General features: G+C 54.0%; 1 protein-coding gene across 1 annotated transcript in view; it reads left to right on the forward strand.

Moving 5' to 3' along the window:
- The window catches only part of NRXN2 (neurexin 2), a 106,458-nt gene that overhangs the window by 21,106 nt on the left and 59,536 nt on the right, over nt 1–25,816 (forward strand). Inside the window, exons 3-7 of the mRNA XM_074371803.1 lie at nt 338–355; nt 5,170–5,199; nt 7,391–7,462; nt 11,749–12,050; nt 19,506–19,529. Of these exons, the coding sequence (XP_074227904.1) occupies nt 338–355; nt 5,170–5,199; nt 7,391–7,462; nt 11,749–12,050; nt 19,506–19,529 (446 nt within the window). The remainder of the gene's footprint in view (nt 1–337; nt 356–5,169; nt 5,200–7,390; nt 7,463–11,748; nt 12,051–19,505; nt 19,530–25,816) is intronic.

A 25,816-nucleotide genomic window follows, 5' to 3' on the forward strand; every position in this document is an offset into this window, starting at 1 on the left:
ATGCTGCTCCCGGCTCTGCCTCAGATTCCCTATGTGACCCTGAGTGGTCACTAACATGTCCTGAGCCTCAGTTTCCTGAAATATAATGTGAGGCTTGTGTCCCCTGGGACTGTGTGACCCTGTGTGTGAAGTGCTGACTTGGGGAACAGCTCAGTCTCTGTCTCGTCCCTCTCAGGGCATTCCAGGTTGGGTGACTTGTGTCTGGGCCTGGGTGGGCTAGGGGACCTTGAACCCACCACCCATCGCTCCCCTTGGAGCCCCATCCTTGCTACCTTGCTAACAGCCTTCCTTTTTTCTCTCTCTCTGCCCCTCCTTCCCGAACCTCGCTGGCCTGTAGAAGAGCACCCCATGGAAGGTGAGTGATGCCTCTTGGTCTTTGGGGTTGGCTTATCAATCGCCGTGGGGTTTGATTGGCTCCCTCCCCTACCCATGTTTGGGGCCCCCAGGAGAAGGATGTATGGGTGTCCTCTTGGCTGCCTCGGCCCCACGTCTCACCCGTTCCCTCTTCATGGTTTGCTGGGAGAACTGCCTGGCAGAGGCAGCCCCTCCACGGCCTGTCTTCAGCACGTCTGCCCACTGGCCTTTCTTCTTTTCTGGGGAGGAGACCAGGCTGGGAGCAAGGCTGGAGGGATGGGGCTGAAGGATTCAGAAGTGCCCAAAAATGACTGAGGAAACTTAGAAAGGCCAAGCTGCCAGGGGCTGGGCTGGGGCTGGGGTGATGCTTGGGTGGAATCCGCTTGGGGTCTGAAGAGTGCAGGCAGGGTGTGAATTGGGTCCCCAGGTCAGCGGATGTGGGCCGGCTGGCAGCTTCTCTGCTACTCAGACACACGTGCGGTCCCCTAGCCCTGACCCCACGGGCTGGTAGGTAGGGGTGGTTGGCTTCTTCCTTCAGCACAGGCCCAGGCAGGGCGGAGGGCGTGCCTCTCTTTGGGGGCTCTCTGTCCAAATCCACACTTTCCTGTCCTCTCTTTCACTTGTCTTTTCTCTCTCTCTGGTTTTTGTCTTTGCCTCTCTTTTTCTCCAGGGCTCTGTCCCTGGACCTCTTTCTTTGTTTCTGTCCTTCCCCAGGCTCTCTCTGGGTTCTGTGCTTTTCTCTGTTTCTTTTCCTTCTTTGAGGTGGACCAGGTCAGGAAGGGAAGACTGGTTGGATGGTCAAGGCTTAAAGGCTGAGCAGCAGGGGAGCACACGTGTACCCCAGGGAGAGGGCAGGCAGCTTGCTGGGCAGGAGATAGGATCCCAGTCACTAAACCTGCCCCACACTTTTTTCCTGGACCATCGGGAGAGGGAGGCACACGGGCAGCCCCAGGCTGGGAGCTCCCTAGGCCGGGCCCTGCCCTGGATGCTGGCATCTGGGCAAGGAAAGAAGACAAGGGGCACTTGGCCTGAGTGTGGGGCTGGAATCCATTTCTCTCCTGGTGTCTCCAGCTTGTCTCTCTCACTGATGTCCCTTTTCCTTGGGTGTCCTTAGGGGTCCCCTGGTCCCTGTGCACAGGCAACCGTGTGTGTGTGTGTGTGTGTGCGCGCGTGCGTGCGCGTATCTGTGTGCAAGTGTTCATGCAGCTCCGCTGCTCTGTTGTGTTTGTGTGCCTTTGTGCACATCTGCACATGTATGTCTGTGTACATGTGTCTGAGTGTGTCTGGAGGTGTGTACACCTCTATCGTCATGTCTTCTGTGGCGTGGCCTCGTCTCTGTGTGCCTCTGAAGCAGCATCTGCATCTGGGTCTTCATCTGTCCTGTCTGTGTGTCAGTGTTTACCTCTTGTGAGTGAGTCTGCGTGTCTGGGTGGACGCAGCCTTCTGAGGGCTGGAGATAAGATTTAGTGCTGATATGACTTTTACTTGCTCTTGATGTCATGTCTCCTCCGGAACAAAGGGAGGAATAGAGGAGGAAGAGAGAGGGAAAGAGGCTGGAGAGGAGGGGCTAGGGGCAGAGGCAGGCAGAAGGAGGGGGGTAAATAGAGACGGGGAGAGGAAGGACCTGTGGAGGGAGGGGCAGAAAGGGGAGAACCACTGGGGAGGGTAGAAGGCCAGGCGGCCTGTGGGGGGTGCTGAGGAGGTTGGGGAGAAAGCCAGAGGGCTGCTGCAGGGAGGAGCAGTGGCCTGGAGCTGGAGGAGAGGAAGAAGGAAACAGTTCTTCTCCAAGCAAGTGGAATAGAGGGACAAGATGAGAAGTGTGGCTTTGGGGACAAGTGGGGAATGAGATCTGTGGATGTCACTTTGCCATCTGTTGGGGGCAGCATGGTGGTCTGCTGGTCTGGGTGTGGCCCTGCGCGTGCCTGTGTGTCAGTGGCTGTGCAGGTGTGTGTGTCTGGAGCTCTGTGTGTGTGTGTGTGTGTGTGTGTGTGTGTGTGTGTGTACACCCAGGGGTGTGATGCATCTGTGTCTGTGGCGTGGCTGCTTGTGTGTCTCGCTATCTTGTCCCCTGTAACCCTCTTCCTTCTTTCGATGCTGGTCCTCCCTGGGGTTTTGGTAGGAGATTATGGGGGTGAGACTGAGAGTAGGGAGGTGAGTTGGCAGGTGGTGGCTTCACAGGGGTGGGCTGGGGTCTCCTCAGTGGCACTACACTCTGGACTCTGCAGTTCCCACTTCAGACCTCTGAGTCCTCTGTGACTTCACGCTTTTTTCCTGTCCTTCATCCATCGACACTGTGCCGCAGGCCTAGTTTTCTCCCAGGAACCCAGCCATCCTGCTCCCCAGGCCCCTGCTGAGCATCTCCTTTTGAGGATCCAGGTAGCCCCACCTCCCTTCTCCTTAGCTTTTGGTATCAGGGAGAGAAGACCCAGAAGCAGCCAGATAAAGTGCCCTAGGAAAGGACCCTTGGTAATGCCATCCATCACTGCCAGCCTCTTCTCCAGTGGCGCCTGAGGAGGGGCTGATGCCACAGGTGGAAGTGGGGAGGGGCGTCAGAAGGGGGCTGGAGCATACAGGGAGCAAAGGTTTCAGGTCAGGTAGGGAGGCAGGATTTAGGGAGAGCACCCTCAGACCAGGCTGGGCTGAGTTGCGGGGAGATGGGGCATGGAAGCGGCCTCCCCTTCCCCAAGATTGCTGGTGCTGTCACGCCTGAGGGAGCTGAGCAGCTGGTTGCCTTGGTGACAGAGGAAGAGTGCCGCATGCTAATGAGGCTGGCTGGGAGCTGGGCAGTGGAAGGGTCTGTGAGAGGAGAGATGCCGCTCCCCCCTCCCCCCAGCAGAAGTGGTGCAGGCCTGTGGGGACAGGAGACGAGTTCACAGGGCACTTAGTTCCTGGGCCTAGAAGACTTGGATGAGGGGTTAGGGCCCTGGGTCTGGGTCCTGGATTTCGGGGGTTTGGAAGAAGATGCTGGTAGTTCTAGGGGAAAGAGTTGGTGGGGGGCATTCAGAGCGAGGAATGACTCAGTCCAAATGCCTGGGTCCTGCCTTGTTTTGTGGATCAAGCCGGTGTCTTCCCAAGAGCACTTTTGTCCTGAGGCAGCCCTAAGCAGCTGTGGCCCCCCAACAATTGCCTCAGACTCAGAAGTGGGGAGAGACCAGTGCTACCCGAGAGACGAGAGGTGGGCAACATGAACCATCTGCCCACATCTTCTACAGGATCCAGGTCCTTTCCTGGCCTCCTCACAGCCTCTCCTCTTGGAACCCAGGCATCTTGGCCCTCAGCCTTGTCCCAGAGACACCTAGAGCCCTTTACCCATCTTCTGTCCTGGTTTTCTAGCTCCAGGGCCCACATCTCACAACCACAGCAGCTGGGATGGTTTCCAAGGGCGATGTGGTACTGCAGGGCTGTTCCTTCCCCACCCTTTTGGCCAGACACCAAGGGTGCAGTGATGGGGAGGGGGACTGAGGTTTGGTGGGGCTGGCTGGTCATCTCAGGGAGTCCTGGGGTCTCAGCCCAGCTGTGGGGCCTGGTGTTACCAGTCTCTCTGGATGAGAGCTTTCCTTGGCTGGTGCCCTTTGGGCAGTGAGGTACTGGTCCAAAGGGCCAAAGTCTGTCCCCATCAGGCTGAGAGGGGCCCCAAATCAGGGCTGACCAGGTTCTCTCAAGGGGCCAAGGCAACCCTGAAAAAAATACCAGCGAGTCTTACTCTCAGTCTTAGATGTAGGGCTTCTGTATTCCATTTTCAAAATTCAGCTTTTGGGTCATCAGAGAGGGCCTGGCCAGAGAAACAGGGTCCATAGAATAATTTCAAATGAGATGTGTTAACCCCTCAGAGAGCTGGGGCTCCCCACCGCGGGTCTTGGCTGCCTTCTCTGGTTCTTGCTGTCCAAGAGCGCTAGCCTCGTCTCCCAGTCCTCTCCATGGAAGGATCCAAGCCCCATCCTTGTTCCGGTGTTCTAGATTCCGCTTCTTCCTACCTGCTGCCACTCTAACTTTGTCCTCCCGAACCCCAGTTTCCTCGTAGAACCAGGTGTGCTAGGTGCCTGCTACCCATACGGAGGCTGTTGGCGGGGGACAGCTGGGGGGGCTGGACCCAGACACGTGTCTTCCCAAAGTCTCCTTTGGTGGGAGATTCCTTCTAAGCCCAGGCTCCTCACACCCTCGCCTTCCCCTTCCCTGCCAGGCTCATGGGGTCACAGGATGGGGTGTGGGGGAGGATTGGAGCTCTCCCTTGCCCGCTCAATTCCATGCTAACAGGACACTCTCTCTCTCTCCAGGTGGCTTTGATTTTTGTGTCGTGTTTTATTTTCTCCTCCATCCGACTCGTTTTTTCTCGTTGACCGTTTTTTTTTCTCTCCGCCTCCCGGAAGAAAAAAAAAAGAAAAAAAGAAAAAGGAAAAAGCAGCCCTCCCAGCCTCATGCTTCTCCTCCTTTTCCTTTTTTTTTCCGGCAAGAAGAAAAAAAAAGAAACCAAAATCTCCTCTCCCCTTGCAGTGACTCCCTGCCCCAAACCTTCCTCTGGTTCTGCCTGTGTTCCCCTCACCCTCTCCGGCGTCCCCCCCCCTCTTTCTCTCTCCTCCTCTTGTGCCCTCACCCTCTGTTTCGGCATCGGGCCCCTTTCCTCAGCTCTGGGCTGGGGGCTTTCCCCCGATGTCTGTCACAAGTTAAAAAGGGTTTTTAAATTGTGGCAGCAAAAGCTTTTTTCTCCCCTCTCTCTGGCTGATTTTGATGACTCGTGTTTTCTTTGTTTCTTTCCCCTTTTCTTTCTTTTTTCTTCTCCCCCCCCCTTTCTTTCTTTCTCTCCTTCCCCTTTCCAAGGTCCGGCTCACCTGACGTTAAACAGCGAAGGTATGGTTTGAAGTTCTGGTTTGATTTGGATTGGATTGGATGGCCCCTGACCTGCGCCTGGATTTTCTGTCCCTCTCCCCACCCCCCTTTCCCCTCCTCCACCTGTCTTGCCTCCTTCCTGCCCTTCCTGCCCACTTCCTCTGCCATGTCTTTATTTTATTCGGGTGCTGGGGCGGGGGTGGGGGGCTGGTCCCAGGGTGCGCTCTCCCCTCTCCTCACCTCCCCCCAACCCCAACACATTCCATCCGCCCTCATCCCACCTTGGTTTCTGACATCAAAAGATGTTTGAACTCCTGCCGTGGTCTCCAGTCACCTTTTTTGCGTTTTCCTGATAGTGTATCTTGCTTTATTTTTCCCCCTTCCTCATGGTGGTGTTTTATTTCCTTCCACTCATTCTGATCATTCTTTCTTTTCTGTGAACCCAAAAAAAAAAAGAGAAAAGCGTGGGCTGGAGGAAGAGGATATTAGGCAGCCTCATTCCCCTTACCCTGCTGCTGTAGGATGCCCCTTTCCACAGCTGTCCCACTGTACACCCTCACCCTTGTGTCTTGTGGATGTTTCTTGACCCTATTTGACAGAGGAGGACATTTAGGCTCAGAAAGACAGTGTGACTTGCTAGTGATTACACCGCCTTTAATTGGTGGTACCTTTGAGACTGCTCATCTATTTTTAGCCTCCCTTCCACCAAGTCCCTACCATCTTTAAAAACCCTGGTGTTCAGCAGGCCTGGAGACAGAGGCCAGGAGTCCTGACTGTGATTCCCCAGCTCTGACCTCCCTGTCACCGTCTCCCTCCCAGACCCTCAGGCACTGCTCCCCCAACCCAGGGCCATCCTCTGTTGGGGCTCATCTTCCATAGGGACGGGGTGGGGTCTTAAGCCTGTAGGTAGGCAAGACTGGGCAGTGGGGAGAGACTCAGACCTGGAATTTGGGATGGATTTAAGTCTGGGGAGGTAGAGACCTGGAATTCTTGCAAGGATGGAAAATGATGGCAAGAAATATGGGGAAAGAGGAAGTCCCAAGTGGGGAGTCAGGGCCTGGTTGGTTCACTCACATCCTTCTTGCCTCTCAATGCCTGGTTCTGGGGGTGCTGGCTGTGGCTCACCTTTGTCATAGATGAAGGCCTGAAGGATCCAGAAATCCCCCCTCCCCCCTCCTAAAAGGCCGCAGCTCAGGTGTTACTCTAGCTCTAGTTCTGGGGACTTGGGATTGGGGTTAGAGTAAGGGCCCAGGCAGGGACTTTTAAATTCCATTCTTGAGTTTCCCTTAAGAACCATCTTGTGGGGTCTGGCAGTAGGTATGGTGTCTGGGAGCTGCTGTTCACTGGTAGGGTTGGGTGGAGAGCGCAAGTCAGCCTTGGACCCAAATATGGTAACACGTGCCTGCAGGGGCCTCTGGAGAGGAGGCCTGGGGTTGGGGGGCTGAGTGGTGGGGAGTGGGGGGTCCTCCCTGAGCAAGGCCTTCCCATCCACAATGAGCTCAGCCAGGCAGGACTTCCCTGGTGTGAACAGCCCTGCTGAAGGCACAATGGAGCAACAAAGAACAAATAGAAAGCATGGCCCTGTCCCTGGGAAGCCCCAGGGTCTAACTGGCCAAGAAGTAGACGAAGGTGATGTTGGGAGCACTCCCTGTAATAAATGAACAGGTGTAGAGGGAGAACCAGGTTTGCCTCAAGGATGGACAAAGAACTGAAGAGAGATTTGATGTGGGAATCAGGAGGTTTCGGAAGACGGGTGCTGTGTCAGGCTATTGGATGAGTTGAAGCGCAGGAACCAGACCTAACAGAGCGGGGTGAGCAAAGATGCAGAGCAGGGCAGAGAGTGGGTGAGACACTGGACAGCAGCTCAGGGCCCCCAAGGCCTGAGGGCTGGCCTGTTTGCATGTGGTCAGGCAGAAGGGGCTCCTGAACTAGCAGTGAAGCCTCTGCTCTCCACCCCAGTCTCCCCACCCCTGGGCAAAGGGCAGAAGTCTGTGGTCATGAGTCTGATGCGGTTTGTGCAGCTAAGGGTTCTTGGTTTGTCAACTGGCTCCCTCCCCAGAGGCCGAAGCAAGTGAGTCCCCAGAGCAGCACCCCCGACCCTGTACCTTCAAGCAGACCCTCCGCCCTGGAGAGGGCCCTCCATCGCCTCAAGGCTGGGGTGGGACTGCCTGGGTAGCCCCCTGTGCCTGACTCCCCAATTCTGCTTCTCCAGTAGGGTCCTTACTGTTCTCCGAGGGGGGGGCCGGGAGAGGAGGAGCCAGCGATGTGCACCAGCCGACAAAAGGTCAGTGACCCCATGGTCCCCAGAGAGCCCAGCCCTCACCCCCTGCAGGCCAGCTTCACTTCCTGGAGGGCAGCTGAGTCAATGGAGACATATCCCCTCTACCCCTCTGAGGTCCACCCCAGCACTTACCTCAGTGTGAAGGGCCACAGGCTTCCATTTCTTTCCCAAAGCCCAGTTGTCCCGATGACCTCTTTCCAGAACACAGGCCACAAAATAGGGATGCCTAGAAAGTATCTATTTCTCTGGTAGAGTGGCTAGGCAGCAGGGTAATATCCCCCCACCCCCCCCACCCCAGTTTAACCATCAAATTCTGGAAGCCTGCTAGGTGTCAGCCCAGGGGGATTCTGGTTGGGAGATGTGGCATTTATAATATGTATGTATCACACGCATTGCCTAAATGAGCCTTCACGACCCCTTGCGGAAGGGCTTATTGCCCATGGTTTACAGATGAGGAAACTGACGCTTGCCCGGGGACCAGCCCGGGGTCCTTTATCCTGCATCGGGGCTGCAGGTTTCAAGCTCTTTTTTCCCTTGCCCTGAGGCTGGCTCTCTTAAGAGAATCTCTTCCCCAAGAAGTTTACAGGGCAGTGTAGCAACCCGTCAAGGAGCTCCTGTGGGTGCCAAGCCTTGGGGCTATCAAATCTCATTCTTTAGTACGGGCTGTTCTGTCAGCCTGGATTTCTGCCATCCCTGCTCTCTTCCCCAACCATTTGGTATCTCTTTCAGCTGACTCTTGAAAAAGCAGCTAGTCCTTCCACACTAGAAGTCTCCCCTGAACTCCCCTGGCAAACCCAGATGCTGCTTGGTGTCCCTTTGTCTACTCACCCATTATATCACTTGCCTCATGGCATCGTAACTGTCACTTTGCCTGTTTGCTTCCCCCACTCAACTGACCCTCCTGCCGACAGCGACTTGGTATTTTCATTCATATACCCCAGGTGCTTTACATAGCTCCTGGCACATATGTAGGCGTGTGCTCTGCAAATTTATTTTAAATGGGTGAATGGGCTTTGTTCTCAAGGGGCTCATTGATGTTCTAACAAATAACCACAATAAAGGGTGGTACATGCAAAGTGTAGGGAAAGTGCAGACTTTGTGCAGAGGAGTTAATTTATTCATTGATCTAGAGAGAGAGGCAGCACACACACACAGAAAGTTAAATCCCAGTGCAAGAGTCATTTATTTCTGGAATGGTTTGCAATTTATGAAGCCTCTAGATGCCCTAAGCCTTTCTAGATGCTCACAGCAACCTATGAGGTAGGCTGATGATTAGTGCCTTTGTCCGGGGAGGAAGCTGGGCTTTAGAGATGTTTGTTGCCTATTGGCCAAGGTCACAAATCTGGTGCAAGAGCCGGTATTAGTGCCCAGGTCTTCTTTCTCACATCACACTTCCTCTCAAGGGGGCAGCACAAGATGTTACTAGGCAGTAAGTGCCAAAAGAGCAGAACAGACAGCTGTAGCGCTTGAGGGTAGGGAGGGGCAAAGGGGGCTGGAGACCTTCCCAGAGGAGGGCTTTGAGCTGGGCCTGGAAGGAGGCAGCTGCTCTGTCCTTCATGGCCTTTAGAGATCCAGGACCACAACAACTGGTTTCTAGCCACATTCAGCTTGACTGGGGACATTTGAGGGGGGTTCACACTCCCCCACCGTGGGAGACAGACGAATGATTACCCCCTCTTCCTGTACCAGGAACTGTTAGGAGCTATTCAAGCACTGCTGGGAATTGTAGTTCTGGGGTCGTACGCAGTGAGATGGGGGAGAGCGCCCCCTGCTGCTTCAGATCTCACTCCTCCCAGATCAGGTTTGTGCTCTTCTGAGCACCCTCAGCAGGGCAGCCCCCACACCCTTACCCTACAGAGTCCCCCCACCAATCCCTGGAGGTCCTGCTGCTCTTCTCCCCACTCAGGGGCTGTCTCTGTCCTTCCCAACATCCGGGGCTTTCTTGTTCACATTTACTCATCTCTTTTCTGTCACTCTCCTCCAATTCTTTCAGGCTCCCTCTGGCTGCTCCAAGCCTCTTTCTGTCTTTCGGCCTACCTGGGTCTCCGTCGGTGATGGGCATTGCAGCATGTGTGGACTCTGGCTCTAGAGTGGCTGGCTCTGCCTCCTGTCCTAGGAGACTGGAGCCAGAGCCTGGAGGAGTCGAGGAATGGCCTCATTTCTCCACTTTTCCTCGGCAGCCATGGTCCAGCCCCAAGCCTGCCTTTCTCCTTTTTACTGGCTTCTTTTGTTCTGTTCCAATCACTTTTTCACGTGGTTGCCTTATTCTTTCCTTGCTTTCTGTTTGACTCTCTCTTTAATGATATTTTCTTTGACTGCAGTGAAGGTGAGGGAGTGGGAGGGGAGGCCTGGCTTCTGGGAAGGACTAGGACACATAGCAAACCCAAGGTCAAACACATTCCCTTTTCTGGTCCTTGAGCCCCCTGGCTCTTCCAGTGCCTGGGCAGCAGGCCTGGTTGCTATGGAAACTAGCAAGGCCCCGAGAAACCCTTGGCTTCCATTCCCTAGAGGTCTCTGTCCCCTCTTTCCTTGCTGGCCCTCTTCCCACCACCCATACCTGTCCCCTCCCAGCTTGCTCCTTGTCTTTATACAGATTATTTCCCCCTGTCATCTCGTGCTCCCTCACAGCTCTGAGCTTCATTTCCCTCCTGTCTCTGATGGTCTGTCTTTCTCCTTCTCCACATGGCCTCCCTCAGCATTGCCATTCTTCCCTACCTCCCCCTTCTTGTCTCTGCTTGACTCCTCTTTATTTTCTGACCCTTCACATGAAGCTCTAAGGTAGGCAGTGTAGGGTTCTGGCTGTCCCAAAGTTACCCATGCCCCACCAGCCTCACTGCCCTGTGGCCTCAGGAAACCAGGCCTCACCAGCTGCAGTGAGTGCGGTGCCAGGCTCTGGGGCAGCAGCTGGTGCCTTGGCATCCGGAGGCAGTGAGAACTGAGCCTGTGGGCAGCCTGCCCGGAGGGAGAGAGTGGGGCTGTTGTACAGGGGAGAGACATCTGCAGGAGTTGCACCCAGAGAGCCACCGCTTCCACGTGTGGCACCTGTGCCGTGGCCCGGCCCTCAGGAGGGGAGGCACTGCTTCCTCCTGGGCCTGGGGTCCCATGCTGAGAACCTCTCCTCTCCATCAAGGCCTTTTGCCGGCCGTCTTGTTCATCCCGCCATCTACCCTGCGAGGTGGGCGAGCCGAGCCATTGTGTGTTTTACTTGGGAGGAGAAGCGATTCGCTGTCAGAGTCCAGGTCCTCTGCGCTCCCTTGATTCCACGTCCCACTTTCTCCCCTCTGTGTGGGTTTTGCTTCTGAAAGTATAGGGCTGGGACCCTTAACTTCCCTCCACCGAGCAGTTATCACCCACTTACAGAACGCTAACAATCCCTAAGGCACTCCCAGTTGTTTTTGCTTCCTTAAAAAGTGCCAGTGGGAGGAGCCCTGTGCCAAGTGCTTACACGTGTGTGCGTGCACACACACATACCCTCGAGAGCCAAGCCTGCCCTTGCACTCTTGCTCCCTGCTGCCTCCTGGCACACAGGGGTCCCACAGCTGCCCTCAGGGGGCCCTCGGTTTTCTGCTAAAGGCCTGCCTGCGCTGTCCTCTCAGGCTGGACTAGGAAGTTGGGGGTTAGGGTGAGAGTGTGACAGCTGGCACAATGGCCACCTGTGGAAGCCCTGCCCAGTGCCACTGCTCCCTCGCCCACATCCTTGTCACCTGCATCTCCCTCCCATGTGTCTTCCTCCTGCTTCCCCTACCCCATTCTCCTCATCTGCTCATTGCTACAAAGCAGGCCTGCTAGTCCCATTCCACGTGGTGAGGCCTGCAACTGTTTCTGGGCACTGAGGATGGCCATCACCGGAGAAGAGGCAGGAGAGGGAGGTGGGCTGCATTCAGGAGACCCTTGGTGCCCCTGCCATGGGGAACACTCCAGGAAGAAGTCAGGTGCAGCTTCTTGTTCCTCTTCCACATCCTTTTGTTAAGGGGAGTGACCGATGGAGGGCTGGTTGGGGAGGAGACAGTGAGAATGTGGCCCTGTGGCAGCTTAATTGTCAGCTGTCAGTGTGAGAGCCACTTAGCAGCCTCCAGCATTGGAAAGAGACGTGGGGGAAGTTGACTTCTGACAGCAAAGACGGCAGGATCCAGAGAGAAGGGTGGGGCGGGGAGAGAGCCTAAAATTTGCAGTTGGGATGGAGGGGTCTGGATGCCCAGCACCTGTGCCTGGGCTGCTGTGGGGGAGGTGGAGGCTCTGCAGTGCCTACCCCACTCAGCTATCTCCCGTTTCCCCACTGTGGCGTCCAGGCAAAGAGGAATTTGTGGCAACCTTCAAAGGAAATGAATTCTTCTGCTACGACCTGTCACACAACCCGATCCAGAGCAGCACGGATGAGATCACGCTAGCCTTCCGCACCCTGCAGCGAAATGGGCTGATGCTGCACACGGGCAAGTCGGCCGACTACGTCAACCTGTCCCTCAAGTCGGGGGCTGTCTGGCTTGTCATCAACCTGGGCTCAGGAGCCTTTGAGGCCCTTGTGGAACCCGTCAACGGCAAGTTCAACGACAACGCCTGGCACGACGTCCGGGTCACCCGAAACCTGCGCCAGGTAGGGGGAGCGAGAAGAAGGCCGGGGCCAGCGGAGTCTGGGGCAGAGTGGGAGTGGGAGTGGGGAGGGAGGGCTGCCTGAGGTGGGGATGTGAGGCGTCAGGGCTGGGCAGCAAGGCGAGCTTCTGAAGAAGACTGAGGCTTCGGGTGGGCTGTGAGGGTCCAGGGCTACAGCTGCAGCTGGCAGGCTTCGAGGACCAGGATGATGCGCTAGGGAGGAGGCTGCAGAGCTGGCTGGGAAAGGACCCTGAGGGAAGATGAAGGGCTGGGCTCAGACTGGTGGAAGTTGCTAGGGTTTCCAGGGCTGGGACTAAGAAATCAGGTGACCTGGCAGGACAGTGGTTTGGGAGATGGGAGGAATGAGATGAAGCCTGAACAGGTGGGCCCTGGGGTGCCGCGGGATGGCGAGCCTCTGGCCTGCTGGAGCAGGTATCCTGACAGTGCAGCAGAAAGGCACAGACGAAAGCCTGGGGCATGTGGGGTGGGATGTGGTCGGTCCTCAGGTGGGGCCTTTCTGGGGCAGAGGCAGGGCTGAGGTCCAAGAAAGGTTGGGGCAGCAGATGCGAGAGGATGCTTGGCCCTGCCTCTCCCCTGGGAAGCACGCTCCCTTTCCTCTCCCTCCTTGTCCCTCCAAAGGGGGGCAGGCTCTCTCAGCAGTCCCTGGCTATCTCTCCGGGACTTCCAGGCTAGTCCATGTAGGAGCTGGAGGAGACTCTTGGGTTGGCCCCTGCAGACAGGACAGGTCTCTGCTCCTCAGTGTCCGCTCAGCTCCTGCTCCCAGACTCACCCCTGCCCCTACCCCTGAGAGAGGATTATGTTTTTGGGCATCACAAGTCCCAGGGTGGCTATGGCAGGTGAGACTCTCTCTGTCTCTGGCCCAGCTTCTGCTGGACAGCAGCCCCCACAGCTTGTTTCCAGCCCTGAGAAGTTCCTGCCTCAAGCAGAGTCCAAGTCAGACCCTTCTTCAAAAGCAGGAGAGGACACTGTGCATCCACATTTGCTCCTGTCTCCGCCTCCTGACTCCTTTCCCTGCTTGCTCGGCACCCAGGACCCTGGTGCCCCAGCTCTTGTGGTTCTTCTCTCCCTGGTCCATCACTTTCTCTTGTAGCTGGTGGCAGCGATGCTTTTCCAGCTGCATCTCCAGCAAGCTAAGTGTGACGAGGAACACGGAACATCCATGCCCTGGGAGGTGCTAAGTGGTTTGCAGCCCTTCTCTTACTGGGTGTTGTCTCTGTACTTCTGGTTCTAACTGTGGGGTGGCTGGGCTTCCATTGTTCTCCTCTTCACCATCACCACCACTCTCCTTTTCCCCATCCTCCCACTGAAAGGCTCTCAGGGCGGGGGCGGGGCGGGGGATGCCAGCTGACCTCACATTCTTCTTACTGGCTCTTCTTCAACCCATTGAGTGTTGCTCTCACAGGGAGTCCTCCTCATTTAGTGCCTTCCCCATGCTGGGAGGACACCGTGACTAATCTGCCTGCTCTTTCCAAGCCTACTGCTCCCTGTCATAGTTGGGTTCCTACCCAGGCACCTATTCTTAGTGCACCCCGTGCTCTGAAGAGTGACACACCTCCTCAGGAAAGTGCCCCCTTCATGTCTCATCATCCCCTGACAGCCGGAGGGCTGTCCTGTGTTGTCTGTCACACTGTCTGAGCAAACCTGAGTGTGTGTGCTTTTGTCACAGTTTTAGGTGCCACATACATTTTGCTGTGGAGGGTGCAGAGTTGCCTTCCTGCGGGCGTTCCCTCCCCAGGACCAGTGCTGTCACCTGGTACTGCCTTTGGCAACATGCTGCAAGCCGAGATCCCTATCCATGTGTCCTTTGGCCAATATGTCCATCTACATAGAGTACCGAGGGAAAAGAGACATGGTCCCCGCCCTCCCAGCCCTTCGGCTCTTGAGGAGACAAGATGAGCCTGTTAAAAGGGAATAGAGCAAAGCCATACAAGTGATAAGTGAGCAGCAGGAATCTTAAATGTTCTAGGAACTTGAGAGACACAGAGAGGAGGGAGAGATCTGTGACCAGGGGAGGTTGGAAAGCCACATAGAGGGGCTGAGGCCTGGTCTCGGCAGCACCGAGTGTGGACAGTGACATAGTAGCCTCTTCTTGGGGCTCACAGAGTCCTGGGTCCAAGCTGGTAACTGATGGAGACCACTTCCCCCTGGCCTGATGGGTCAGAGCAGAGGCAGGTCATGCTGACCCGAACACAGGCCTTTAGGGCCAAAGAGGGTATCTGCCTCAAGACTTTGATTGAGAATTGTCTGTTTAGAAAGGGTTTCTGGAGGGATTTATTTGCTTCCAGTCCACATCCATAGATGTGAGGTGCAGTCCTTTTCTGGTCATCGTGACCATTAGGGGGATGGAAGGGCAGCCCCAGGACTGTGCCCTGGATTCACTGCCCTTACTCAGGGCCTCGCCTGTGGCCAAGTCCCCCTCACCAGGTCCTTTGAGTCTGTCTTTCAGAGCTTCTAATAATTTGTTGGATCCTGTTGTCCCTAGAGCAGTGGTTCTCAACCAAGGGCAGTGTGGCCCCCAGGAGACAAATGACTGGAAACAATTTGGGTTGTCACAACTTGGGGAGGGTGCTTCTCGGTGTAGGTAGAGGCCAAGATGTTACTAAACATCCCACAATGCACAGGACAGTCCCACAGCAAAGAATTATCCAGTTCCAAATATCAGTAGTGCCACAAACATGGCCTCATGGCATCCTTTTGTGATCTGAAGGGTGATGTTGAGAGTGGCCAGGAACAAGGACAGGGGTTAATGTAAGAAATGACATCTGCCTCTGCCTTTAGGGTCAATGACTGGGATTGGAGGACACTGGGTTCCATATTGTTCCCCCAAGTGATTAGAATGACCCGGAGACTGCCTCCTGGGGACAGCCTCTTGATTCGACAGTTGTGAGGGCGGGACAAGAGGCCAGCTCCCAAGACCGGAAGGAGGCAGAATTTTGCCCCCTCCCCTGAACCGGATAATTATCCCTGGAATCATCAAGAGGCTCCTAGAACGCTGCAGTCAAAATCTGAGACCACCTGCCCACCACTCCCGCCCTCACCCTTCTCTCCCTCTGAGCCCGGTCTTGAGGCCCCTGTGCCTGGTGGTGTCTCTTGGGGGATCTTTGCAGAAATGATTCACTCTGAGGATTCCCGAGGCCTATTTTCAATCCTGGGCCCACTCTTCCCACACCCAGTGTGCCTCCCATCACCATATAAGCCGAGTGCCCACCCATTTTGTCACCAACCAGCACCAACTTTGGGAGACAAGTTGGCTTCTAAAACATCACGTGGAGCTTCCTCCTGCTCAGCTCCCATGAGGCCGCTCCTAGTGTGGAGATTTTCAGGAGCCCCCTTGGGCCCCAAGAAGGGAGTCCCCCAAGCGGTTCCCTCTCCCATATCTGGCCCAGCCGTCCTGACTCTCTCTGTCTTGTCACGTGCCCTGTCTTAGGGCCTAACTGTGCAGCTTGGCATGCCCCGTCTACACTGGCTTCCCACAGTGTTCCTGCCGACACCACCATTCACCCCACTTCTGCCAGGTGAAACGTTAGAGCTGGTGTTTGAGTCAGACAGACTGAGTTCAAATCCCAGCTCTGCCACTAGTTCGAGTGACCTGAGGCAAGTTATGGAACCTCTCCGTGCAAAGTGAGAGGGGCCTTTGAGAACTAACTGAGGTGATGCCCGGTGCCTGGCATCAGGTGAACAACGGAGGGCTTGCTGCTGCCATCATGGTTAGTTGTGGGTTTTTTCCCAATCCTTCAAGGCCAGCTTAACTGCCACCTTCTTTGTAAGGCCCTCCTGGGTCCTCCCAGCCCCTTGCCAGTCTCCCTCTTTGCTGTGTTCAGGCCCTATCCCCCCTTTCCATCTGTGTGTTCGATATTTGTGTTCACCTCTTTTCTCTACTTCTAGATGGTAAGCTCCTTGAGGGCTTAATACCAGCAACTATTGAGTGTTTTTATTTGTTTTGCTAGTGGTTTGGCTGGTTCATTTGGGCTCTTTTTTGAAGCCAGTTGGTGAGACTTTGGACATGAGGACCCAGCAGGTCTAATAATGGAACTACCTCTTGTCTTTTGGGAAAAAGTCCTACTCACTTTACTTTCCCACTCCCTCCTCTGAATGTCCTCAGGACCTGTTCCTTTGTTCCAGCATGGCTCGGATTATACCATCACATCTCCCCTCCACTGGCCCCTGAGACCAGGGGTCTCCTTTCTATTTTGTATTTCACCGAACTTTTCTAACAGTTCTGTGAAGTGTGAGATAACTCCGGTTTCACCAACGAGTAATTGGAGACTTGGCAGGTGAAGGAGCTTGCCCACGCTGTACAGTTAGGATGTGGGAGGGTGGGAGTCTGACTTCGAAGCCACTCCATTTCCCTGCTTCCAGGGAGGGCCTGGCTCTCGTCCTTGGTGCACAAGGCTAAGGTGCCTGTCATTTGCCTCGTGGTGCCGCCATCCTTGGATGCTCCCAAATCTTGAACCATTGAATGTTCTGCTTGTCTCTTAGAAAAATGGGCCCCTCTTATCTCTGAGTGGAGCAGCCTCCTCTTTTCTTTATCCTGCGCTTCTCTCACTCAAGCTCTACAGAGATTGCCTTCTTCCAGATTTTTGTGATTTCTGTATCTAATCCCCCTCTTGGTGTTCTTGAGAGGCTGGAGCCACACTGAGAGTTCAAGGTGGAAATGGAGTGTAGTTTTGTCCAAAGGCCCTTGGCCATGGTAGGTTAAGGTTACTTGCTGTAATGACTGGCAGCTCCCCTCTGTGACTTGACGCCCTCCTCGCTGTCATTCTTGGGCTCCTGGACTCCAGGGGCCCTCCAGCTGTTTCAGTGGCGGGGAAAAGCCTTCCTTGCTTACTTGTTAGTCTGAAGCCTCCGATCTCCAGATACCGGCTTTCGGGAAGGAGTGGGTTGCTGTGTCACAGGTGCCAGGATGGCTTCCAGTGGAGGCTCCACTCTAGTACTTGGCTGCAGTTGCCCCCTCGGGCATGATCACCATGGTCTGGTCTCTAGGTCTAGAGGGTCCCCATCTCACCCGCACCAACCTCGCTGTTTATTAGAAGAGGCCTGGATCTCTTCACACATTAGTGGAAGGCCCAGGCTTTGAACTTAAATCTCTTCCCTCTCCATGTTGTTTCTTAATTTGTTTTTCTACTTACTAAACATTGAAGTTGTCTATGAAAGCTGAATACTCTTTTTTCCTTATTTTAGTCTCTGTGTCCAGTTCTAATTTAAAAAGAGTAGTAATTGGGTTTTTACCTCTAATGCCTTTTATTCCCTCCTACCTTGTTTGACTAGTGCAGTGATATCAGACAACTCTTACCTTTTTTGGTGCCATGGGTTTAGCTGCCCTGGTGCTAATTGTTCCTTGTCCTGACTAGTTGACCTCTTCATTTTCTGTCAGTCCTACTAACCAATAGGACTAATCCTTGTACCACCCATTATCCCCTGCTCTGGCCCCTGCACCTGCAATTAGACTCTTGTCTTTCTCCTTTATAAATGGCTTCTGTATCACTAATAATTAATATTGGTTATTCAGCACTTCTAGCGTCTATATACTGAATTCTGTTGTTTTTAATTATACAAGGTCCTTATTAATTGTCTTACTGAATTAGTCCTGTGCCCACTGGTTATAATAACTCTCTAACTAATGGGTCTGTCCCTAGAATACCTCTCCTCACAATCACAATCTCGGGTGCACAGTTTAGCATTTAATGGACAGCAAGCTGTAGTGTCCCTGCATCTCTGATACTCTAAGTGAAGCTGCCTCAGCCTTTTGACATCTCCTCCCCAAAGACCAGGGTAATTTTGAAGGTGGTTGTTGCTGCCGTTTTTGACCCTGAGGGAAGAAAATGAACTTAGAGCCACAGGTGGGTGGGGCCTGAGTCTGGGGTAGAAGAAGCTGGCTTATAGTTCAGGGAGGAGTAAGAAACTTTAGAAATAGGTGGGCCTCTGTGTTCATTTTTAGGGTGTGATATGTGGTGGAGGGTGAATTTCTGGTGCTGGCTGTGGGGAGTGGAGGCTCGGGGGTCTATGGGTGTGCATGGGAGGAGGCCGGGCTGCTGGGAAAACCTGACCAGTTCCTGGGACTTGCAGGGGTGATGGTGGGGGTAGCTCATTCTGGGAGGAACAGCTGCCCAGAGGAGCATAAGAGAATGTGGGTGGGGTGATTGAGGGGGGAAATTGGGGGGAAATGTGGGCTCTGAAGAGTCAAGTTAGGCAGGACAGAGGAGTCAGCTATGGGTGGGAGAAGGGGAGGGGAGGGGAAGGGAGAGTGTTTGGGATGATTAGATATGATATGAAAATAAACCCTCTGCCAGCCCATGGAGGGCAAAGTTTCTCTTTCACTGTTCTGGTGGTGACTTGCTCTCTCTTCCTTTCTCAAGGAAGGGAAACAAGGAAGAAAAAAAAAAAAGAGCTGCCCCTCCCCTCACCATGGCTCCCTGGATCTATTTGCTATCCATCCCCAGGAAAAGCAGACACCTATATCCCTTCCTGTGCTCCTTGGGAACCCCTTCCCTTGCCTCCAAATGAAATTGCCTCTCATTCTAGCCAGTCCTGTGATTCTCTAGGGGCCTTGGCCACTCTTCTCCTAGTCTGACAGCTGGCCCATCACCAACCAGTTAACCCATTAACTTGACATGGTCACTGGTCAGCCAGTTGGCCAGCACCAACTCACTCTTTAGCTGGTTCTCTGGAAAGCCATCTGGTTGACCAGGTAGCCAACAAACCCATCCATTCATTACCCAAGTCAAGAGCCCATGCCTTTCTCACACCCCTGTTCTCCTCCCTCCCTTCCCCTCAACTCCCTAACATTTCAGCCAGTAGGACTTACTAATACTGCATAATTGGGTCTGCTTCTTAACCCCCTGCCTTCCCTCTCTCACCCTCTGTTGGAAAACCCCGTTGCCAACTCTGTGTGTGTTACTAACACGCTTATAACCCAAGGGACCAAGGGATGGGCAGGGACAGGTTGGGCAAGGTATGAGTGAAAACCGAACTAACCTTTCTGTCTCATCTGCGGAATGTCGCCATCTTTAAGTCTTTGCTTTCTTGGTCCAGTTCTTTTGTTGTTTTCTTCTCTACTAACCAAGGTCTTTAACTGTTCCCCTTCTCTGCAGCCGGCTCTTCTGGGAGGGGATGGGGGGTGGTGAGGAATCCAGAGGAGGGGTGGAGAGTGGGGATCGGAAGAAGAAGGGATTTAATTTGTGTGTGTGTTTTATTTCTCCCTCCCATTATAATTTTAATTTTCTTTAAACAAAGTACTTCAGCTGAACCTAAGGTGGGAGGGTCTGAACAGACAACCAAATATAAATGGATATATATTTTTCCTCCTTCCTTGAGTTTCACAGTTGGTCATTTTCTTTTTCTTTTCTTTTCGTTCTGTTCTTTTGTTGTTGTCTTCGTTGTTTGTTTTTTTTTTTTTGACCCTCCCCTCCCCACCCCTCCCCTCATATCTCCGGTGAAGCACGCAGGCATTGGACACGCTATGGTAAACAAACTGCATTATCTGGTAGATATCACTCTAATTGTCTTACCGTTTGGTTTGCCGTGGGTTTTTTTAACTGTTCGATTCTCCCTCTTTTGTTTCCCTTCCCTGTTTGGTTTTGGTTGTTTTGCTCTTCCAATTGTTTTTTGCGTCCTGAACAATCTTTAGATTTTGCTTCTTTCTCTTTTAGTTTTCTCTTTCCCTTTCTTTCTTTTTTGGTCCAAACTCAAATCCAAAAGACAAATGGAAATCGAGGAATTTGGCCTATCCTTGCCCTAACCCCGGACTCCTGAATTCAGATTCCTTGCCAGAGCGACCTGGGGCAGGCCCCAAGTTAATCGGCTCTGGTTAGACCAGCCCCGATGCTAGGCTGCTTATTTTGATTGCTTTATTTTGTTCCTTTTCTGCCCCTGCCCCTCGTTTTTATTCTTTAATTTAGTTTCTTTCTTGGTCTCCTGAAAATCCATGGAAAACACCATCTCATGACATGCTACGCTATGCTCAATGTCAGCTCCCCCACAGGCCCCTCGAGTTGAGGGAGGGGGCTGGGAGTCAGGCCTCCAGTGGCAGCCAGCTTGACAGGTTGCAGGAGTGGGTGGCCGTGGGGGGATACAGAGCTGTCTGGAACTAGTCCAGAGCTCCTTCAAATCACCGTTGATACCAGTTTGGGGGCTGCCCCAGGCTGGCTGCCAGGGAAGAGGTGGCATCTCCTCCCTCACTTCTCAGCCGTGAGGGTTCCTGGTTCTGTCTCCCCCCACATCTTGCATGGCATGAATGGTCTTCTCCCCCGACCAGGGACAGCGTCCAGTTTCCCCCGCCGCTCTGCTGCTCTGACTAACACTGTGTCTCACACTGTCTTCCTTCCCCTCCATCTTCTGTCCCCTTTCTGCCTCCTGCCTGTCCCGCACGGCCTATGATGGGGGGTTGGTTTCCTTCCTTGTTGAGGGGGTGAGAGGAGGACGCCCAGCCAGGGTGAAGTTGGGGTAGTTGTCGCCAAGCTCCCCTGTTTGGGTTGGGCTCAGTTCCGGTGAATGTTGGTGTGGGTGTCTGTATAAATGCAGCTGGTGTGTGTTGGTGTGTGGGTGCGACTGTGTGTAAATGTTGGTGTGCCATTTAGGGGGTGTTAGTGGGAGACCGTACTGTGTGTTTGTGAGGCTCTGCTGGTGATTCTACAAGGGTAAAAGCTGGTGTGAGCTGGGAGCAGTGTGACTGTCTTTGAGCTGGTGAGGGCTTTTGGGAGGTGGACTGTGAAGAGGTGGCGGGCAGGAGCAGGGGAGGAGCTGAGGCTGGCCCTTTGCTCCTCGCCTTGCCCTGAAGTGTGTGCCTGCAGGCCCTGCCGTGTGCTATCCCCTGGGATTCCCTCCTGCCTGCTTGGTCCTGGCTCTGCGGCAGCCGGCGGTTAGTCATCGCCTATTAATAATGCAGCGTGATTGAGCACCAGGCTGGGGACCCTGCAGATGGACGTGTCTGCTCCCACAGGGCCCACGCTGCCTGGGGCAGGTGCCTGGCCTTCCCAGCCTCCCAGGACTGCGTAGCTGCCTGGCTGTAGAGGAGTGAAGCCTGGCAGCTGGGGCTCCCAATCTGAGTGGCTCCCCCACCTCCCCAAGAGACTCCATCTCTGAGGCCATGTCTGGCCTGTCCCGATGCTTTCCCAGGTCTGTGTTTCTCTGAACCCACAGGCTTGTGGTAGCCCTGTCCTTTGCCCTGTCTCCAAGATAATGCCCATGGCCATGGGCATGGCCATCCTAGCCCTCCCCCATCCAAGATCTAATCTGGCCACTCCATCATCCTGGTGTTCAAATGCCGCCAGGTGGCAGCCCCAACACCACCCCTCCACAGGCTTTGTTCTCCTCTGTGGCTTCTAGGAGTCTGCTGCCGCTCACCCCTCAGGCCAGGCCACTCAGAGCCTGTCAGGAGCTGGGCCTTTAGAACTCGTCCTTTACAGAGCTTCGCTGGACAGGCAACCTGTGATTCTGGGGACAGAAGGGAGGCAAGATAAACCCAACCACCAAGCATGCCTTCTGAGAATAGGGCCCTGCAGATCTTTCTTCTAGTTTCAGTTTGTTAAGAACTGTGTGAACTGGAGCTAAAGTTGTCTCCTTATCTACCAAACAGGCTGCTGATATACCTGCGTTGATATTTCATGGGGTTAGCGTAAAGATCAAGGAGTGGAACGGAAGTGAAAGCGTCTGTACTCTGTAAAGGGAATTATAATTGTATTAAGCTTTATCATATGTTAACTGATTATCTCAGGGTTTCCAGGGCAGGGATGTTTTGTAGAGAAGTGATCCCCTTTCCATAGCAAGCCCTGGAGAATACAGCATCTCTGGCCCCACTAGAGATTCTATTACTGTCCTTTCTTGGAAATCAGTCCCAAAATAACTACAAGGAACCCCAGACTGCCTCAGGAATTGGGCCTGGGGAGGAGGAGGAAAGATGGAATGACCTGGTTAAGTTGGTCAAGAAACAAACAACCCTGTCTGCTTTCAACACTGGCAAAGAAAGTCCCTATTAAAGTCTCTGAGGTCCACACTTTCTGGTGCGAGCATCACTGCTTGATGATCAGAGCTGGTGCCCCTTGGTGGCCTGAGTCGCATCATAAGCTCTTAGAAACCTGTCCCAGGAATCAGCTCTTTCAGGCCAAGACTGGAGTCAGAGAACCCGGCACCAAAAGAGACGGGATTCAACGGCTCTGATTCCCAGGCATCCTTGGGAGTTCTTTTTACTAACTCATTTATATAAACTCTTGTTATTGGAGTAGTTCTCCTTAGAGGGGAGGGTGGATACAGACCAAAAAGGCCAACCAGTGGAGCAGTTTGGGCTAAGTGTGGTCAAGCTGATGGGAGTGTTCTCTGCACATAACACTGGGGGCTTTGGTTTTCTAAATAGCTGTCACCTTTTGAATATCATTTAAACTCGATAAATGTCTAGATTGCAGTCAGAGATTATTCCCAGTTAACAGATGGGGAAACTGAGGCCTGAGAAGGCCTGGGGTCACATAGGAAGTAATGGAAGAGTTCAGTGCTTTCACTTCAGTTATCTCATTTGATCCTCATAGTAAGCCTGGGAGAAGTGGGAGTGATGGAAGTTGTTAAACCTCTTTTATAGACAAGAGTCAGAGAGGTAAAATGAGATTGTTCTGGAAGATGATAAAGGCCAAAGGAGATCCTAGGAGTTCTGACCTGAAGTTTCTATTCCTAAACTATCAAATCCAGTTGTCAGGTACAGCTCAGTGGTAGAGTGCATGTTTAGCAGGTACAATTTCTGGGTTCAATCCCCAGTACATCCACTAAAAAAGAAAAAATTCACCAAGGAGCTGTTACTGCTGGCTAGGTCATCTTTCTGGATGTCTTTCCAACCTGTTTCCTTCTTTAGCTTCTCCCCACCCCAAACAATGGCTAAACTCACACGTAACAGGGCTGAACATCCTCCTTCTGCCGTCCTCCCTATTTTCATGCCCTACTCCCACCCCCTCACTTTTAAGGGCAGGCCAGCACCTTCTTCCTAAACTAGTTGTTCTTAACCATCTTTGGCTCATGGAGCCCTTTGAGAATTTGGTGACAGCAGTGGACTCTCACAAGAAAAAGAATGTCCACTGAAGCAGTTTGCATATAATGTTAAGGGTTTTGTGACTCTCCAAAGCCTGTCTAGCCTACTTACAAGTTAAAAACACCTGCCCACAATCTTACTTTCCCCCAATCATACCCCTCCTGGGGAAGTCAGTGACCCTGTGATCATAGCAGGGAGCTGGGATAGGCTCCGGACAAGGCCAGAGGGGTATTCCCCTCTTCCCCAGGCTTTCCCCTTGGGGGGTGGTGGGCATGGAGTGCCCATGTGGGGATATTTGTGGCCAGGACCTGGTTTCACATCCTACCAGCCTGCCTAACGGGGAGATGAGCAGAGCAGAAGAGAGGTGGGGCCAGCAGGGAGGGTTGAGAGCCCACCCAGCTCATAGGCTGCCCCTTTCAGCCACCTGCAGCCACCCGCCCCTCTCCTGGGGAGTGGAGCTGAGGCTGAGCGCTGGGCTCCTGTGTCTTCTGTGCTCCTTCCCCTCTCTGCTGGCTGGGCATGGCTCTTCTGGGGCAGAGCTGTGGCTCATTCCGCTTGTCCTACTCAGCCCCACTCAGGGCCTGGTCTGATTGTGTTGAGTGGATTGGCGTGGGTTGGGTGCAGAGTTTCTGCTGAGTCCTGGGGTGCTAGCTGTGGTACTGATGACAAAAAGGATGCTGCTTGGAGATGAGCCCCAAACTCCCTCCCACTGCCTTCACTAGGATGTGGTGTGTGAGTGGGTGTGTCTGGGGTCAGTGATCAGTGGTGAATGGGTGGTGGGAGTGAGCGTCTGGGTCACCCTGTGGTAAGGAAGGTCTAAGTCTAATGTCCCTTCCCTTTCCTTCTCAACCCGTACATGTCTCTGTCTTAGTGATGGCTCCTCTTCCCTCCTCCGTTGAAAGGAAGCTTCTCCTTCCTGCACCCTTATGGCTCTTTCGCCTCCATCTCTGCTCTTCCCTACGTCCCCTGTCCCTGCATGCCTTCCCACCTGTGGCTGCCTTTTTCTCACCTCTCCTGCTGGGCTGGGCCCCCGACCCTGGCCCTCTAACCCGCACATGTCCTAGCTGCAGTGGCTGTTCTGTGTCGCATGACCCCCTCTGCCCTCTTCCCCTGCTGGCCCCACCCCTTCCAGAAGCTGCGCGGGGGGGTAGGGGGGCAGGGGCATCACAAACCCCTGGGGTGGAGGGGGACCGGGGGAATTATTCCCCTGTTTCCTGCTTTTACTAACGAACCTGCCATTTTTGTGTCTGGATTTTGATTTGTCTGAGGGAACAGTCGGGTTTTACTAATCTCAATCATCTCCCTCCTTGCCTTCCCCAGAGACTTTCCTCCATTCCCCCTACCCTTGGCTTCCTTTCCACCCAGTGCCCATCTCCCCCTTTCTCTCTCTCCTTCCTCTACCCCAAGGATGAGCCCCCCTTCCTCTGTGCACTTCCTTATGATACCCTGCCTCCTGCTACCCTCTCCTTACTCTCTAGGCCAGGGTGGCTCTAAAAAATAGAGACAGATACAAAAGGTATTAAGGCACCATGTAGTGGTGATTTGCATAAAGCGGAGGTGGGCAAGGTCAGATTTGTGCCCAGTCTGGAGAGGAGTTGAGGACGGGCCCCCCAAGTCAGGTCCTTCTAACTTTGAGGGCAGAGGTAGGAGTGGGCTGAACAGATTGGCCAGAGAGCCCATAGGGTGAGGAAGATGCCAGTAGCTGGTGCCCTGGCCTCTGGGACCCAGGTTGAGAGGACAGCTGAGTGGCTCAGGCAAGCTGGAAGGCTGAGCACATGTATGGAGGTGAGGAGGAGCCTCTTCCTGGGGAGCTGTGGGGCCGGGAGGGCCCTGCCCATGCACAGGAGCACGGAAATCCCATCAGCAGTCTTGGAGGACTGAGATTCTGTCCACCCAACTGCATTCATAGATTGGACACAGGCAGAGGGAGCCAAGTGTGGCCCTGGGTCACCAGGTGACATTCACTTTAATGACTGTGATGTGTCCCCTAGACTGTGCCGGTATTAGTAGGGTTATAGGCTGGGGGCCCGCCCTTCAGGAGCTGACTCTCTAGTTGGGGTGACCAGACAGGCTCAGGAGCTAGTCAGTGGCCCTGCTTCTGGTCTCTCAGTGAAGCACCAGGAATGAGGTGGAGGGCAGGATGGAGGCGCCTTCTCCCTGCTGCCCCTCCCTGTCTGACCCCGACTCCTGTGTCCCAGCCCCCCTCTGCCCTTTCTCCAGCCCCCTTCTGCAGCCCTCTTCTGCCCATTCTAATCTTGTCTGCATGTTTTTGTGACTAATACTTTGACCCTTTCCTTTTCCACCCAGATCTCCACTTCCTAGCCTCGGGTTAGGTGGAGGGAAGAAGAAATAAACAATAATGACCAATCCTCCCCTCAAAACAAGACTCAAAGGCTTCAAACTGCCCATTTCCACAGACACCCCTTTACCGCTGTCCTTGAACCTAGTCGCCCCAGCACAAGGTTTGATGGTTCCCAGGAGGGGGCCCCTCGAGCCCTCGCTTTGCTCAGCCCCGCTGCGTGCGTTGTGAGGCTCCAGCCCAGCACGAGGGAGACTCGAGGGTCCTATGGGGGAAGTTCCTTGCCTCTGTTCTGCCCATATCCCTTCGGAGTTCCTAACTCCCTGTCTCCGCCCCCACAACAGTGAAACCCTGGAGACCAGTCACCAGAAAATGGCTGGTGGCGTGTGCGCATGGACTGGTGTGGTGGGGACATCAAAAGCTGTGATTGGAAGGCCCCAAT

The sequence above is a fragment of the Camelus bactrianus genome, chromosome 10 (assembly GCF_048773025.1).
Source record: "Camelus bactrianus isolate YW-2024 breed Bactrian camel chromosome 10, ASM4877302v1, whole genome shotgun sequence".
Lineage (NCBI taxonomy): Eukaryota > Metazoa > Chordata > Mammalia > Artiodactyla > Camelidae > Camelus > Camelus bactrianus.